General features: G+C 45.9%; 1 protein-coding gene across 1 annotated transcript in view; it reads left to right on the top strand.

The window, feature by feature from the left end:
* The window catches only part of LOC311231530 (integrin alpha-X), a 69404-nt gene that overhangs the window by 28169 nt on the left and 23747 nt on the right, over positions 1-17488 (top strand). The window contains exons 8-10 of the mRNA XM_084318147.1: positions 98-248; positions 12490-12631; positions 12846-12916. Of these exons, the coding sequence (XP_084174273.1) occupies positions 98-248; positions 12490-12631; positions 12846-12916 (364 nt within the window). The remainder of the gene's footprint in view (positions 1-97; positions 249-12489; positions 12632-12845; positions 12917-17488) is intronic.

The raw sequence follows: 17488 nt of genomic DNA, 5'->3' as shown, positions 1-17488 counted from the left end.
CCCATTATGCAATCTCTTAATTCAAGTTTTCAATTAATCAATCAACAGTTTATTTGTATTCAAAATGACAGAATCTACTTATTATAACTTGTTTCAGGGAAAACATCTTTAACAATACATCTGCTGGAGCCTCCCCTGATGCAACCAAAGTGATGGTAATAATTACAGACGGGGACCCCTCTGATCCTCCAGAGAAATTAATCATCGAGAAGTATGATAAAAAGAATATTATCCGATTCGTCATTGGGGTAAGTCCTTATTCAACTTTTGATTTAAACCAGAAAACATGCAACCAACAATCTTGTAGTTGTTCCTCAAACACTCCTATTCATGAGATATACTATACTGTCACCCCTAAATGAAAAATTTGACCTTTCATTTGAATGTGGTTTATAGCTGCAACCAGCTGCTTGCATACTGTAAGTTGGCCTCTAATTCTGTCCATCTGTCAGCGCCTCCCCTCTTTTTGCCATGACACATGATAGAGACATGGCATTTGCCAGAATGATAGATTGCCTAATACTGTGCCAATGCACACAATTGCGTCCAGATTGTGGCTCTATAATGAAAGGTAAAAATTGACAACTTTTGAGATTTCTATGTCTGATTGACATGAGACTTTGTAAATATATCTAGCTATCATTGGTCTACAACTTTGCCACTAAAAATGTGTTACCATTTTGAATGTTTGGGAAATCACTCTTCTCTAAGGCTGTCCTGAATACCATTTTTTGGGGCTTTGAAACTAGTAGCCTGCTGAATAATCAAAGCTCCAGGTGGGATGAGGTGGGTTGTTAATAGGAGGAAATGGACATAGCACTGCAAGACACATCACAATGACACAAAAAGGGAACAAAAACACAAATATGATAAATATATCATAATCTATAGCTGTGGTGATGCCACTTATGCCTCATCCATCAAAGGGTTAATGCAGCAGGTAAATGAGAGATATGGGTTCAAGTTCTCATGAATAAATGTCCTTGTCAGAGAATAACTTATCTCCGAAATGAAAGTTTAATTATTATATCTATAATGCTGAGGTAGGCTATTTATTTGGAACCATCTGTAGTGTGGTAGTGAAAGGTTAACCTTCTGTTGTGTGGTAGTGAAAGGTTAAGCTTCTGTAGTGTGGTAGTGAAAGGTTAACCTTCTGTTGTGTGGTAGTGAAAGGTTAAGCTTCTGTAGTGTGGTAGTGAAAGGTTAACCTTCTGTAGTGTGGTAGTGAAAGGTTAACCTTCTGTAGTGTGGTAGTGAAAGGGTTAACATTCTGTAGTGTGGTAATGCAATGTTAACCTTCTGTAGTGTGGTAATGAAAGGTTAACCTTCTGTAGTGTGGTAGTGAAAGATTCACCTTCTGTAGTGTGGTAATGAAAGGTTAACCTTCTGTAGTGTGGTAGTGAAAGGTTAACCTTCTGTAATGTGGTAGTGAAAGGTTAACCTTCTGTAGTGTGGTAGTGAAAGGTTAACCTTCTGTAGTGTGGTAGTGAAAGCGTTAAAGGACCATACCAGTCTTTTAACTGTCTTATAATTACCTTACTTACCATTACCACAGGTCCCTGTGTTTAAAGGAATGTGTGTTCATAGCTGAATAAAGTGTATGTTTTGGTAGATCTCAGCCTACCTTTCACACTGCCATTGATGGTTGAAACATAGGCAAAAATTATCGATTTAAAATGTGTACATTTCTTTTACAAAAAAGAAAAAAAAACATTATTTAACATTAGTTCGTGTGTGTGTTTGCCAACATACCAAATACACCGGATGTTGTTTTTGTTGACATCAGCCACAGGGAGGTGCTGGTCATAGAAGTAAGCTGTACCTTTGATCTGTACATGGACCAGGCCTTCCGGGACGCGTCTATGCCTTCTACAACGCTGTTCGGTTTCCGGGTTCCTCTGATTGGCCACTAAGCCCACGTGACCCTACGCTAGCACGCCCCCCTTATCGCCGCTAATTATCGCTTACGCTCGCGCATGCGCATGAGCCGCAAGAAGCCCCTTCAATGACAGAGCTCTCATATTTGCGAATGCAAACTATATCTTAAATTATGGCCATATTAGACACATAGCCATAATTTAAGATATAGTTTATGCATTCGCAAATATCTTAAAGGGGCTATGTATTATAAATGTCATTTTTCAGTCTCTAGCATTGTATTATAGTAATAGGAGTTCGTATAAATGTGTTTTAGGGTCTAAATACCATATTGGCGGATTGCTCAGATTCAGCCCAGCCCCTTTCGTTGTCTAGTAAATCAGGTCATATTTTTTTTGAACGGCCAATACGCGTCATATGGCCGCTGGGTAGCGCACAGTGATGCGATTGGCTCTGTGGTTGTAGCGCACCAAACGGGGTTTGACAGAGCGAGCGAGAGAGAAAGAGAGAGAATCAGATAGACCCTCGCGACAGAGCACACATACACACTGTGCCGCGGCGCTACAGCTGAAGTTATTATGAAATGCACCAAACGGGGTTTGACAGAGCGAGAGAGAGAGAGAGAGAGACAGATAGACCTTCGCGACAGAGCACACATACACACTGTGCCGCAGCGCTACAGCTGAAGTTATTATGAAACGCACCAAACAGGGTTTGACAGAGCGAGCGAGAGAGAGAGAGAGACAGATAGACCCTCGCGACAGAGCACACATACACACTGTGCCGCAGCGCTACAGCTGAAGTTATTATGAAACGCACCAAACAGGGTTTGACAGAGCGAGCGAGAGAGAGAGAGAATCAGATAGACCCTCACGACAGAGCACACATACACACTGTGCCGCGGCGCTACAGCTGCTCCCGAATCGAGAGAGAGAGAGAGAGAGACCACCGTGAAAACACTCCGCGCGCAGGTCCCCCCCCCCCCATTCGGGAGCACAAGCTGCAGCGCTGCACAGTAGCAGACCCCCCGAACGAGAGAGAGAGAGAAGGGGACCCGCACGCAGAGCGTCCACACAGTGTTCTCTCTCTCTCTCTCTCTCTCTCTCTCTCTCTCTCTCTCTCTCTCTCTCTCTCTCTCTCTCTCTCTCTCTCTCTCTCTCTCTCTCTCTCTCTCTCTCTCTCTCTCTCTCTCTCTGCCACTCGCAGACTGTGTGGATTGACTGCCACTGAAAGTGCTTATGGGCGGAGCCAAGCCAATAACAGGCTGAAATCCTGAGGCTGGAAAATGATGCTTTTGAGTACTCCATTAGAAATATAAAACAATGATTATTTTTGGAATAAACCTTACAGATGTGTTACATAGACTCACAGGAATTGTGTAAAGTTGCCCAAATAGTGCTAGGAATAGCAATACATAGCCCCTTTAAATTATGGCTATGTGTCTAATATGGCGTCGCTTATCAATTGACAGAGCTCTCATATTTGCGAATGCAACAGCGTTCACCCTGATGTAAACAAAACAAGTCATTGATAAGCGACGGCCATATTAGACACATAGCCATAATTTAAGATATAGTTTATGCATTCGCAAATATGAGAGCTCTGTCATTGAAGTGGGTGGTGGCAGCGTAACAGCGTTCACCCTGATGTAAAGTAGCGATTTTTTATTGGTTTGTCATGACAAACCAATTACATAATCCAACATATGTGTAAAGAAACAACATATTCCAGTTAACGGTATATTTTTTTAATGATTCATTACGGTATAAATTAGGTTAACTGGAGCTGCGTATTGCTGGCTCTCATATTTGCGAATGCAACAGCGTTCACCCTGATGTAAACAAAACAAGTCATTGATAAGCGACGGCCATATTAGACACATAGCCATAATTTAAGATATAGTTTATGCATTCGCAAATATGAGAGCTCTGTCATTGAAGGGGCTTGTCGCGGCTCATGCGCATGCGCGGGCGTAAGCGATAACTGGCGGCGATAAGGGGGGCGTGCTAGCGTAGGGTCACGTGGGCTTAGTGGCCAATCAGAGGAACCCGAAAACCGAACAGCGTTGTAGAAGGCATAGACGCTTCCGGGACAAGTATATCAAATACCAACCACTGCTCAGTGTGATGGGCGACTTTGGGTATAGGTGTAGATATAGTGTACTTGTATTCGGAAGTCTTGGCCATGTATACAAATGCACCATGACCGGTCTGAGAATTGCTGCAATGTCTAAAAGAAAAGCCAAACAAATTGCCAAATATTGCTCTGTCTCAGCTATTATTGGCAGCTTAGCCACGTGGAGAAGGAGGTGCTATGTGTTCAGTGCTGCTTGGCTCCGATACATTTGATTCCCTGTTTATGTAATATAATTTGTGGAACCAAATAAAGTATTAAAATGTGTGTGTCACGATGCTGTAGTTGGCCCACGCACACACACACACACACACACACACACACACAAACACACACACACACACACACACACACACACACACACACACACACACACGCGAACTAATGTTAAATAATAGTTTTTTTTTTTAATTTTTTATCTCCCACCCCTTTTCAACATCAATGACAGTATGGATGATGTTTACTAAGGTAGGCTGAGATCTACTAAAACATACACTTTATACAGTTATGAACACAATATACTAAAGACAATCTCTGGTAACTGACAAAACTGTCAGAATTACACTGGTATGAAATATTAATCAAGATCCTGCAAATGTATATACATTTGTCAGATACATAAAGAGAAGGTTGATGAGCGAGCAAGCCACCATTTAAAATTTGCCATGAGCAAGTCACTATTTTCTCAGCAACCGAATGACTGATCAGTAAATGGATTTTACCATTGAAATCAGTGTGAATTATACGTGTTAGCTAGTGGTTCAGTCACTCAGTGGTGTTTTGAGAAATCATAACGTGACGTGCAGACTTCCGGTTGGACAGACGGATAAAACAACATTAATTCCGGACCCAAGCTCTGTTTTTTCTTAACTCTTTCTCTGCCACGCTGGGAAAGGGATATGGCTATGTGCTGCCACGCATGAAACCAATGGAGTCGGTCACCTTGTTTGCAGGGCTATAACTATATTCTATATTATAGCTATGGATGCAACACTATGGCCCATTTGACATCGAGTATCTATCGTTCAAGATGTGAAAAAGAAAAAAAATTCCATCCATACATTCCCGTTTTACACCGTGGTGAATAAGTATGGTTTTAGAGCGGTTTAGGGTAATTCCTGGGAGGGTAGTAATAGCCTGCGACGTATATTATACTTAATCCATTGGCATTTCGTCCCTATACACGCTACAATTCAAATGCATATGATTGTATATAATGTTCCATCATGAATGCATGAAAGGGGGGGGGGGTAGTTTCTGATTAATTGATTGTAAATAACGGCATTCGTTAGTACAACAACGTACGCTGATCAGGGCGATGGCTATGAAAACAAGGCACAATCAAGCTGAAATTGACGTTAAATTGCTCTTACCTGTGGCCGGTGGGATTCCAAAAAGAATATTCCAATTATTTGCTTGCCATCTGGTAGATTGTATGTCCATTTGGCCCACGACATAACCCACCACAGAATAATGAATCGGGGGTCCCGAAAGCAATTCAATGCGATCGGGTGAAGCCCTAGGTCCAGGTTACTAGAAAAGTCCGCCCGAAGGCATTTCATCATCAACATCGGCCGCATACCACCAGGCGGCGGTATTGGACTTTTGCGATCTCAGACTCATTCCCTATGGTAACACTAGCCTTCCTGGGTGGATAATGAATGGAAATAGCGAATAAAAGAAATAACGATCAAATAACGAGTATACTCGTTGTTGGCGTCCAACAATTGGCGGCCAATAACGAGTATACTCGTTGTTGGCAGTGAATGAGTTAATGATTTGTCTCCATAAAGTTTTTATCTATAGCACCTTTAAGCTCAGTCTTTCCATATTAAAGGTGATATAGATGGCATTCAGCCACTAGCTGGTGCACTAGACCACCAGCATGTAATGTATCCAGTCAGGTGCATTCCACGTGGGGGGGAAGTAGGGAGTAAACAACAACAACATTCATTTTGGACTTGCCAAAATATTTAAAATGATAAATAAATGAATCTATTTATTTTTGGGGGAAAGCAATACTTTTATTCCACACCTTTCTAAAAGCTCTGTGGATGTATAATAAAAAAACATAATTTGGTTGAGTTACTTCTTACAGCACTGCCAAAAAATACTGTTGTTACTCCCCTCAATGCAATAAATGCAATACACACCCTTGACCTAAGAAATTGTCTTTTCTCACTAAATAATTAGGCTACCTAAGATTTGATAAGGGATTTGCAATCGATAAACAGATTTGATACTGGATTCAGATTTGGCTAAATGGTTTCAAACCCCTAACCTAGACACAAAACGATAGGTTATGTATATAACCTAGTTATATGAATACTGGCTGAGCGTCCTGCTCTTCGCCATCGAGATATACCTCATCTCCAGTACCTACTGTACTTCATCAACGAATAAAACAAATGCACCCAGCACCTGCCAGGCTCTGCCCTAGTGACGTACTATAATATATATATAGATTTGTGGGGCGGCGTGGCTCAGGGGTAGAGCGGGTCGTCCAATGATCGAAGGGTTGGTGGTTCGAATCCCGCTCAAGCCCATGTCCATCCCACTGCCGTTGTGTCCTTGGGCAAGACACTTAACCTACTTGCCTCGTATGAATGTGTATGCATGTGAATGAATGTTGGTGGTAGTCGGAGGGGCCGTAGGCGATGATTATTCGCCACGCTTCCGTGAGTCTGCCTCAGGGCAGCTCTGGCTGCAATTGTAGCTTACCACCACCGGTATGACTGTGTATGAACAAATAATGGACTCTGTAAGCGCTCTGGGGTTACTGGGGTGTCATGAAGAGCGCTATATAAATCCAATCCATTATTATTATTATTATAAAGCACTAGGCGTGGTCACCACTCGCCCTTCCTCGGAAAACAGTTTCCAACAGAAAAGTTTCCCAAGGGACCTCAGGGCACGCTAAGAGCAGGACGCTCAGCCAGTTCTCATATAACTAGGTTATATACATAACCTATCGTTATATAGTCGTACTGGCGAATCGCGTCCTGCTCTTCGCCATCGAGATATGGGGACAGAGCAGACGCGAGGACCGACAAATGCACCCCCTGAGGACCCGAAAGCCCACATCAGGGGGAAGGGGAGTCCCGTCACCCCTCCTTCCTAGTGAAGAGGGGGCGGCAGTCAACTCCACCCAAGTGCAAAAAAGAGGGAACCAGAAACCTCCTAAACGCACAGCACAGGCGGGACCACGTGTGACACAACACATTGTGGTCCACACCCACACACCCCTGCTACCCCACCGAAAGACGGGAAGCAGGAGAGGTTCCAGACCTCAGAACCGCCTGGGAGACAGAACCCCCGGTCATGTCCATGAGGTAAAACCTTACGAAGGGACCCGGTGAGGACCATGAAGCCGCAGCACAGATGTCCTCCACCGAGGCCCCACCTAACAGGGCGGCAGAGGCCGCCACCCCACGAGTGGAGTGCGCCCTGACGCCCCCAGGGGGGGCCAGCCCAGCCAACGTGTAGCAAAGGGCAATGCCCTCGCACAACCAATGGGACAGGCGCTGTTTCGACAGTGCCTTACCAGCACGAGAGCCACCGTAACAGATAAAGAGCTGATCGGTAGCCCTGAGGCCCTGAGTATGGCTGAGGTAAATCCCCAAAGCCCGGACCGGACATGACAGGTGAAGGCCCCCCTCCAACTCACTAGCGTGAGGAGGCGGATGAAACCATAATATCCCTGGAGCGGAAAGAACTCCGGATATTTTTCGGCACGAAGGCTGGATTAGGCCGCAGAGTGGCACCGCTATCGAAACGAATAGACAGACACTCAGGCTGCACCGAGAGAGCACAGAGCTCACCCACGCGCTTAGCGGAGGTGATGGCCAGCAAGAACGCAGTCTTGAATAACAGCTGTTCCAAAGGCGCTTGCTCAAGAGGCTCAAACAGGGCCTTGGACAAACCGACCGAGGACCAATTGAAGATCCCAACTCGGAGCCAGAGAGCGTGTCACTAGCTTAAGGCGCCGAGCGCCAAGCAGGAAACGCTTCACAAGAGGGTGGCTGAACAACACAACACCCTCAAACCCCTCATGATAAGAGGATATAGCCGCAGCATATACCCTCACCGTCGAAGCCAACAGTCTATCAAGGAGAGACTGAAGGAAAGTAAGGACAGCATCCAGGGGGCAGGACACCGGGTCCCGGCCCCCCACCTTACACCACTCTTGGAACATACGCCACCTACCTGCGTAAAGCGTGATAGTGGAGGGAGCATGCGCATTCCGGATGGTGTCAACCACAGAAGGGTCCATCCTCTCCAGACTCACCCTCTCACCAGCCAAACCATCAGAGGCTGGCCCAGCACAGGGGGCAGCCACAGCGACCCCGCCGCTTGAGAGAGGGCCCGCGATGACCAAGGAACAGGCCACGGCGGGGCTACCAATAGCTGGATCAGGACCGGGAACCACACAGCTGTGCCCCGGTCCGGCGCAACCAGGATCACGGTCCTGTGCTCCCACCGTACCCGCTCCAACAACTGACCTACCAGGTGTGTGGGGGGAAAGGCGTACAGAAGCCCGGGCGGCCATGGATACACTGAGAAGGCATCCACCCCCAAGGGAGGATTGTCCCCCCGGCTGACCGAGAACCACAAGGGGCACTTGTGAGATCGTCTGCTCGCAAACAGATCCACTAAAGCTTCCCCGAAGCGATCCCAGATCTGCCTGACTATGTCTTGGCGCAGTTCCCACTCGTCGTGACGAGGACCGCCCCGTGACATCATATCCGCGCCCACATTCTCCTTGCCAGGGATGTGGAGCGCCCTCAGACTGCGCAGATTGCGAGACGCCCATAGCCAGAGCCCGACCGCCGCCCGGTGCAGACGGTCGGGCTGCCCATGTCTGTTGATATACGCCGCTGCTGTCATACTGTCCGTCCTGACCAAAACGTGCTCGCCTACCACCAAGTGGGCGAGCCGTCTGAGGACCAGGAGGACCGCCTTCAATTCCAACACATTGATGTGCAGGGCAGACCGGGCAGCATGGATCGTCCAGCTGCCCCCTACTGTATCGGTCCGACACGTCCCCCCCCATCCCGTGAGGGAAGCGTCGGTGAAGACCGTGACGTGTGAACGCCTGCTGCCCATGGGGACCCCGATGGTGAGGACACCAGTCCTCCTCCAGTGGGCGAGATCCCCCCGTATCGACAAAGGAACCGTCAACCGTTTCCACTTGTCCCTCACCGGGTCTATTCTCATACTGGAGAACCACCTCTGTATCCTCCACATGAAGAGGAGGCCAAGAGGGACCACAGCGTGAGCAGATGCCATCATACCGAGCAGGCGCATCACCTGCAGCGCCGTGACCGTCCCTCCAGGACGGAAACCCTCGAGTGCGTGGAGGATAGACACCCTCCGTTGCTCCGAGAGGGTTACCCTCATGGGTCTTGAACTCAGAACCAAGCCCAAATACTCCACCTGTTGACTGGGAAGAGGCGTACTCTTCTTCCAGTTCACAGCAAAACCCAGCCTGGTGAGGAATTCCACCACCAGCCTGGTATGAGACCTGGCGACCTCCTCCGACCGGCTGAGGAGCAATATGTCGTCGAGATAGAAAATGATTCGTATCCCCTGACGACGTAGAGGCTCCAGCGCAGTCTCTACGTACTTGGTGAATGTGCGGGGAGCCAGAGAGTAGCCGAACGGCAACCTCTGGTATTCGTACACTACGCCCTGAAATAGGAACCGTAGGAACTTCCTGTGAGGAGGGAAAATCGGGATGTGAAAATACACGTCCTTCAGGTCTATGGAGGTGAACCAGTCTCCCACCCTGACAGCAAGTAGCAGGTGTTTGACGGTCAACATTCTGAATGGTCTCGCCACAATCAGACGATTGAACGCGGACAGATCCAGTATAGGTCTGACACCATTTTTTTGGGCACCAGAAAATAACGGGAGTAGATGCCTGACATCGCGTCCTCTCTCGGGACCACGACTACGGCCTGCTTCGCCAACAGAGATTGGATCTCGTCGGCCAGAGCTGTCACTGCTGCTGACCCTGACAATAGGGTCTGCACCAAACCTGAAAACGGAGGGTGGGGTTATGCGAACTGCAAAACAAGCCCCCGCCTCAACGTTCTCTCTACCCATCTCGACATATGGCACTCTTGTAGCCATATGTGATAATAATCCCAGAGCGCACTCGCCGTCAACTGACGCTGGGCCGCAAGGAACTGTAGATAGGCGGCCCGGTCCCTCCCGCTGTGCGTAGCCTCTGAACCCGCCAAAGCGGACAGGGCGTTCGCACCCAAGGGGGGACCCTGACAGAAAGGGCCGGTTTGATACGGGAGAAGCTGACATCAAACTAGGTGACACACGCTCCCCCACTGAACACCCCTCCAGAACATGCTGAGGAGTTGTTCTGCAGCCAGACATGCAAGGCGTGAGGACCCCATGGGTTCCCACACACCGTAGCCCTGCAGTGATATTGCTACCACCCAAATCACGCGCGCCTCTTCTTTTCAGACCACTGCCGATCTTGCGGGAGTGGGAGGCATCAACGTGACACGCCGCCTGGCGAAGGCGAGGTCGGGGTAACCCGTGCTGAGCATTCTTTCGAAAAGGCCTCGAGTCCCCCTGCTGACCACCGTCAACAGTGGCAGCCGTAACACCAGGCTCACCAATCGCACAACGCGTGGCGAGGGAGCCACGTGACAGCACAACATTCTCACGGACAGACCCAGGCTCAGCCATCAACTGGGTGTCAGCCCCTGTCCCCATGAGAAGCGAAACGCGGGGCCGCATGCGCTTCAATGAAGGCTCGCGGCCCGCAGCCAAAGGAAAACGATCAGAGCCCCTTTTCCGCTGGTGACGGGGGAAGGAGTGATCGGGGAGTGGGCTGCTCGCGGCAGGACGGCGACGGCTTGTATATTCCAAGCCAAGCACATCCAACATGGCCGATCCCTCGGCCGCCAAGGCTGTCGGCCTTGTGGACACCTGTTGACTCGACGCCCAGGGTACCACTGGCGGGGGAAACATGGCCGCCTGTCGAGGGCCTCGCCACAGTCGCTGACGAGGCCGTGCTCCAACCTCTGGCTGCATAGCGTGAGGCGGTGTGGGACCTAGGTCAACAACCGCCCGCGTCTCCGCAGAATGACCAAAGAGTCCTTCCGCGGAAAGAGGAGCCGTGAGGAGAAGAAACCTTTCTTCCTCCCCAAGAGGAGACTGCTCCAACCAGAAATGCCTATTAACAAGCGTTGATAGCATCCTAATCCTCCCCGCAGTTATAGCTTGCGAGTCAAGATCTCTATAACACCAAAAATGCAAAATGTTCTCAGCGTCGGCTGGTCCTGTAGCCCCACTACCCGACGCTAATGTGGACAGAAAAACAGTCAGCTGAGCCACAACACTGGCCGCCGCTAAATTCCATCCTGTAGCAGTATAACTCTCATCAGTCCATACTGCCACCTGCCGGGCCGACTTGCTCTCAAGCGTCGGCTTCCGGGTGGGACACCGTTCAACCCCGCCGGGGCACAGGATCGATGCTACCTGGCTCTCTAGCCACGGCACACCCGCCCTGCACCCTGTTGTCAACCCATTCACCCGTAAAAAGGGTAAATAAGACTCAGCAAAACCCCCCACATTAGCTACCGACTGACCTTCATCAATGAACCGGTTAAGAGGAGGGAAAAGCAGTGACATCCCACGGCGGGGAACATTAAAACAGTGACCCAGCATTATAACATTAGTGTTAGCAGCGCGCTCCAAGATCGCCTGGAAAACGTCCAACTCAGAGGGACGTTCACCAAGACATCCCGCCCCTGGCGCCGACACACAACTCGGTTGTGTAACAAAACAACCAGCAGCATTACTAACACCAGCGTTAATGCCTGATGACACAGAGCCTACCTGTGTACGAGCCGGCTCGATAGCCAAACCTTGCACGCTGTCCCTCTATCTGCTGCCACAAGGATAGACCCGACGTGTCGTTGGAACATGCCGCGAAGATTCCAGGGGTAGGCAAATCTCCGGTAAGCACTCAACATTGCGCAATTTCTCTAAACTTTTCATTACACTAGTTCACAGGGTGCAAGCATCCGCCATGATGGAAACGAAATAGAGGAAGGGCGAGTGGTGACCACGCCTAGTGCTTTATAGTACATCACTAGGGCGGGGCCTGGCAGGTGCTGGGTGCATTTGTTTTATTCGTTGATGAAGTGCAGTAGGTACTGGAGATGAGGTATATCTCGATGGCGAAGAGCAGGACGCGATTCGCCAGTACGACTATATAACTTGTGTACACATAATTCACTATCCAGCTACCCTTCTGGTCAACTTCACCAATAGATAATAGCCTACAGATAATGGCTACAGTGCTCAAGTTGAACCACATAGTTATCAAGTTAAAGCCCCTGGAAAGTTGAATTAAGCTGCTGTCTTTAATAATTTGTTCTATTTGACCAATTTAGTGCAGTGAGATGTGAGTATTAACTGCCTATGCATGTTGTTTATCTTTACAAGGTTAACGTCAAAGAGGACACTTTGATTACTCTTCAATCTATTGCTTCTGAACCAAAAATTACCAATACTTTCCACATCGAGGACTATAATGGACTCACACATATACTGGAGACGTTACAAAAAAAGATTTTCAGCATTGAAGGTAATATTTATGTTACTTATTTTCTCTGAACACTAACATTGTTTCACATTATAATAATAATAATAATAATAATAATAATAATAATAATAATAATAATAATAATAATAATAATAATAATAATAATAATAATAATAATAATAATAATAATAATAATAATAATAATAAAAATAATTATTTTGTATGGAATTATAATAAGTACAGTATATTCTTACAGGCTCTACAACTACTACTGAACTCCTGGTTGATGAGATGTCTCAGAGTGGATTCAGTGCCGTCTACCACAAGGTAAGGAGGGAATTGACCTATCTCAAGCCCCACCCTCTTTTCCTTGATCCTCCAATCACAACCTTGTTTCAAGTTCAAGTTTCAAGTTTGTTTATTAATTGTCACAATAAAATACATGTACTTTACGGTGAAATGCTTGGTTCTGTATGAGCCCCTGAGAGTGTGCTTCATACAGTAAAAAAGTTAGTAAAAGAGGAATATACAATATACAATATACAATCTAAAGTACAATCTAAGTACAGTGAGTAAAAATGTGTAAACAGTGAGGTACAAATGCAGACAATGAGGTACAAAACTTGGCAAGGCAGGCCATCGTTGCGGTCCCACGGGAGGACGCGATAAGTGGTGCTTACTCCCAATATTTCAGCGATGTCACCCGAATATATTTGGACGTGTACCTGAAACGGGGTATAACAAGGGTTATTCTGTAACCCTAGTCATGTGAGTCCTCAGGCTCTGTATGTAAACCTTGTGCGGCCATTGAAAACGTTGCAGGCTTTCGTGTTTTCTCATTGGTCCGCAGTGTTAATTTTGTCAATGAAAATTATGACTAAATATGTTCGTCAACGAAGATTTTTCCCATGACGGCAACGAGACGTGACGTCACGTTAATGGAGACCATGTGACACTAACGCAGTGCTATTTTGCCCCCCCCCCCCCCCCCCCCTCGCCCCAACAAAATAGTCATGAAATGGGCCATGTTTAAATTTATTGAAATAACACCAATATCGTGACCTTTCAAATTGGCCCTATATTTTGTTTTCAGAGCTGTCATGGATGAAAAGCCAGCTTCACACAGATACTGTATGTGGTGCTGAATGGTATCAACACCTTAACTGCTGCATCATGAGATACTTGGTGGGCCATGAGATGAGATACTTGGTACTCAGCACCACACTCTGAAACTAGCTCTCTAGGTGGTATCAGATGAGATTTCAAAGAGTTCTTCCAAGAGTTTGGATGGAGATGTGTCAGGAAGCTTTGTCTCAATGTTGTCTGTAAAGGTTTTTTTTATCAAGAGTAACTTGGTGATCCTTTTCTGTGTTTTATTAAATAATAATTTTCAGATTTTGAGAAATGGTATTTTCATGGAGAACAGTGCAGCTGCAACAGATAGCACTTGTGATAATTTTCTGTAATAAAAAAAAAAAAAAAAAAAAAAAAAATTTAAATAAATCTCAAGGCCCCCCCTGTCATGCCTCTGCGCCCCCCCCCTGGGGGACGCGCCCCCCACTTTGAGAAACACTGCACTAACGTGACTAAATAATTAATTAAATATCGTTGACCACAACTGAGGACACAAAAATGTAGTTTACAAAAACCAGGACGAATTCTCTCTTAACACTTTCAGTGCCGGCCATTAACGTTGATTAATGTCCTTGAGTGCCATCATCCACTTCAATGATAGCGTTAAAAACGCATAATCTATGTTTTAAATTATGGCTATGTGTCTAATCTGCCCGTCGCTTATCAATGACTTGTTTGCAGTCAACATTGTCGAAACGGATTGTTTCGGTTCATATCCTTTTTATAGCATTTCGAAAAGCTATCGTTTTCTCAACAAAAAAATCGGAAAATGGAAAGATTCCGTCATAAACGGCATTTATTGGAATATTCTCGAATACACTAGACACGTTGTCATTTGTCGGCCTATTTATGAATCATTTTCAAATAAACGCTAAGGTTGACTTGGCAACCCTTAACGTTCGAGGTTGTAGTGGAGGGTGTCACCATCCTGAATCACTGGAGAAAATATGAAAAACCCTGTATACACATTTGCACAGGTAAAATGTATGAAAAAAGAACAGTTGTGTGACCTCAGAGCAAGAGAAGATGTGAAACAGAGACAAAAAAAACAAACCAGAACATAAACAACACATTGACCCCCCCCCTCCCCAATATACCCCCCCTCCCCAATATCCCCCCATGTCATCTCTAGGACAACCAAAAAAAAGCCCAAGCTTTTGTAGCTTCTCTCTAGACCTCAATGGAACCCTGGTCCTACCAGGCTAACCTAAACAAACCTTTAGCTAAGCAAACAACAATAATATAAAAGAAAAAGGGTATATCCCTATTGCAGTGCATGCAACCTACAGTACCATGCTTTGTCAAGGTACCCGAAAATATATTTTGTCACTACCGTGGTATTTTATATTAACGAATAACCCCAGTTGCCATAATACATGGAGCAATAAAAATAAAAATAAAATAAAACACCTTCAGAAAGAAAGGTAGGGAAATAGCAGTGTCCTTTTGTATTCACAAATAGTCCCACATTATAAAACTTAGTAGGGCCCGATGCGTAATATGGGAACCAAAAAATAGATAAGAAAATAAATTAAAAAAAAAGAGAAAGAGATGGATTTCATTATCTGGTCTGTAACTCAAATCCAAAAATGTGCGTCTGGGTCCATCTGTTGGACACTTGAATATGGTACAATTTAGGTGGTAATCTACATAAAATTAGGTAACAATAGTTTCTCAAGTTCGAAATAAAATAGTGGCTTATACAGCCATTACCTGACCATACTCATGTCATGGTGTTGATCGAATCTTCTCTTTCACAAACCCATAACTAAGCAAACAATAATAATACAAAAGAAAAAGGTATATCCCTATTACAGTACAGACAACCTACAGTACCATGCTTTGTCAAGATACCCGAAAATATATTTAGTCACTACCGTGGTATTTTATATTAGCGAATAACCCCAGTTGTCATAATACATGGAGCATGGAATTTGAAAAAGAGATGAAAAAGTAAAATAAAAAATAAATTGTGGCTTATACAGCCATTACTTGACCATACTCATGTCATGGTGTTGATCAAATCTTCTCTTTCATAAACCCGTAGCTAAGCAAACAAGAATAATACAAAAGATAAAAGATACCCATTGCAGTGCAGGCAACCTCCAGTATCATGCTTTGTCAAGATACCAGAAAATATATTTTTGCTCACTACCGTGGTATTTTATATTAACAAATAACCCCAGTTGCCATAATACATGGAGCATGGAGTTTGAAAAAGAGATGAAAAGAGATAAATAGAATAAAATAAAGAAAAAAATACCTTCAGAAAGAGAGTTAGGAAAACAGAGAGAGAAGAGGGGGTATTAAAAGGACTCCCCCCCCCCTTTTTAAATTTGTTTTTATCTAAATCTATATAATATTAACAGAGAAGGCATTTCAATGTTCAGTCATCAGTGTCCTTTTGTATTCACAAATAGTCCCACATTATAAAACTTAGTAGGGCCCGATGCCGCCTTGCGTAAGATGGGAACCAAAAAATAGATAATAAAAAAAAGGGAGAAAGAGATGTATTTCATTATCTGGTCTGTAACTCAAGTCCAAAAATTTGCCTCTGGGTCCATCTGCTGGACACTTGAATATGGTACAATTTAGGTGGTAATCCAATAGTGTCTCAAGTTCGAAAGAAAATAGTGGCTTATACCATATCTATGGCTTATACAGCCATTACCTGACCATACTCATGTCATGGTGTTGATCGAATCTTCTCTTTCACGTATGACATGGCCAGATCGGGGTCCTCGAATGATTTCTCCACTCCGTTGAACGTGATCCGGAGTATGGCAGGGAAGCGGAGGCCGAATTTGACGTTTGGTTTGTCATATTCATAAAGAAGGCGCTTCACCGCTGTGAAGGCGGCCCGCTTCCTGGCAATCTCCGGTGCGTAGTCGGGAAAGATAAATACCCGCTTCCCCTTGTAAAATAGTTGTTTCTTCTGATTTGAGAGTCGGAGAATGTGATCTTTGACGTCTCCATGGTGAATCCGCATTATAAACGGCCTGGGTTTCTCTCCATCCCGTATAGCTTCTGTGCCAATGTGCGGTGTCCACGGTCCAACCGTGGAGCATCCTCGAGGTCCAAAATCTCCTTCAGCACAGCTGCACAGAATTGTCGTGGATCATCTCGTTCGCTGCCCTCCTCGATTCCAATCAGGCGAATGTTCTGGCGCCGGGCCTGCGGCCTTCCAAGTCCAAACATTTGTCCTTCAAAGTGCGCATATCCGACTGTAGCCGTCCAACTATAGTTTCCAGAGCCGTGATAGATGAGCTGCATTCTGTAGCATTTCCCTCTATGTCGTCAATGCGTTTAGCATTATGCAAGTTAGCAGACTGTAGAGCGCTGACGGTCGTATGTAGCTCTTGGCGGATCGAAGCTATTTCTTTATGGATAGTGGCCGTCTGTGTATCCATCTTTGCTCCAAGGGTTTCAATAGCCGACATAATCTTATCCACAGGACCACAGACCTCGAATCAATCCCAGGCGGCCCTTGGGTAGTGTCAGTGTCAGTCCCCGAGGAGAGTGCGTCATCTTCAGGTGTCTCACGGGTATCGTCAGCCTCCATACCTTTTGTTTGGGCACCTTTTCGTCTCCCACCACGTCGAGGAGACATCGCCGTTTAGTGTATAAACTGATTAAATTCGATTCGCCGAGTGGTGGAAAATGTTATATATAAGAATTAAGCGTAGGTTTAATTCATTCACATGGTATATTAACTTCAATTATGATAGTTGTTTGCTGAGCTTCTGGCTGCACAACCTCACATGT

This window comes from Notolepis coatsorum, assembly GCF_963971535.1.
Source record: "Notolepis coatsorum genome assembly, chromosome: 7".
NCBI lineage: Eukaryota > Metazoa > Chordata > Actinopteri > Aulopiformes > Paralepididae > Notolepis > Notolepis coatsorum.
Note: the sequence above shows the minus strand (reverse complement) of the source record. Positions and strands in the feature narration are given on the sequence as shown.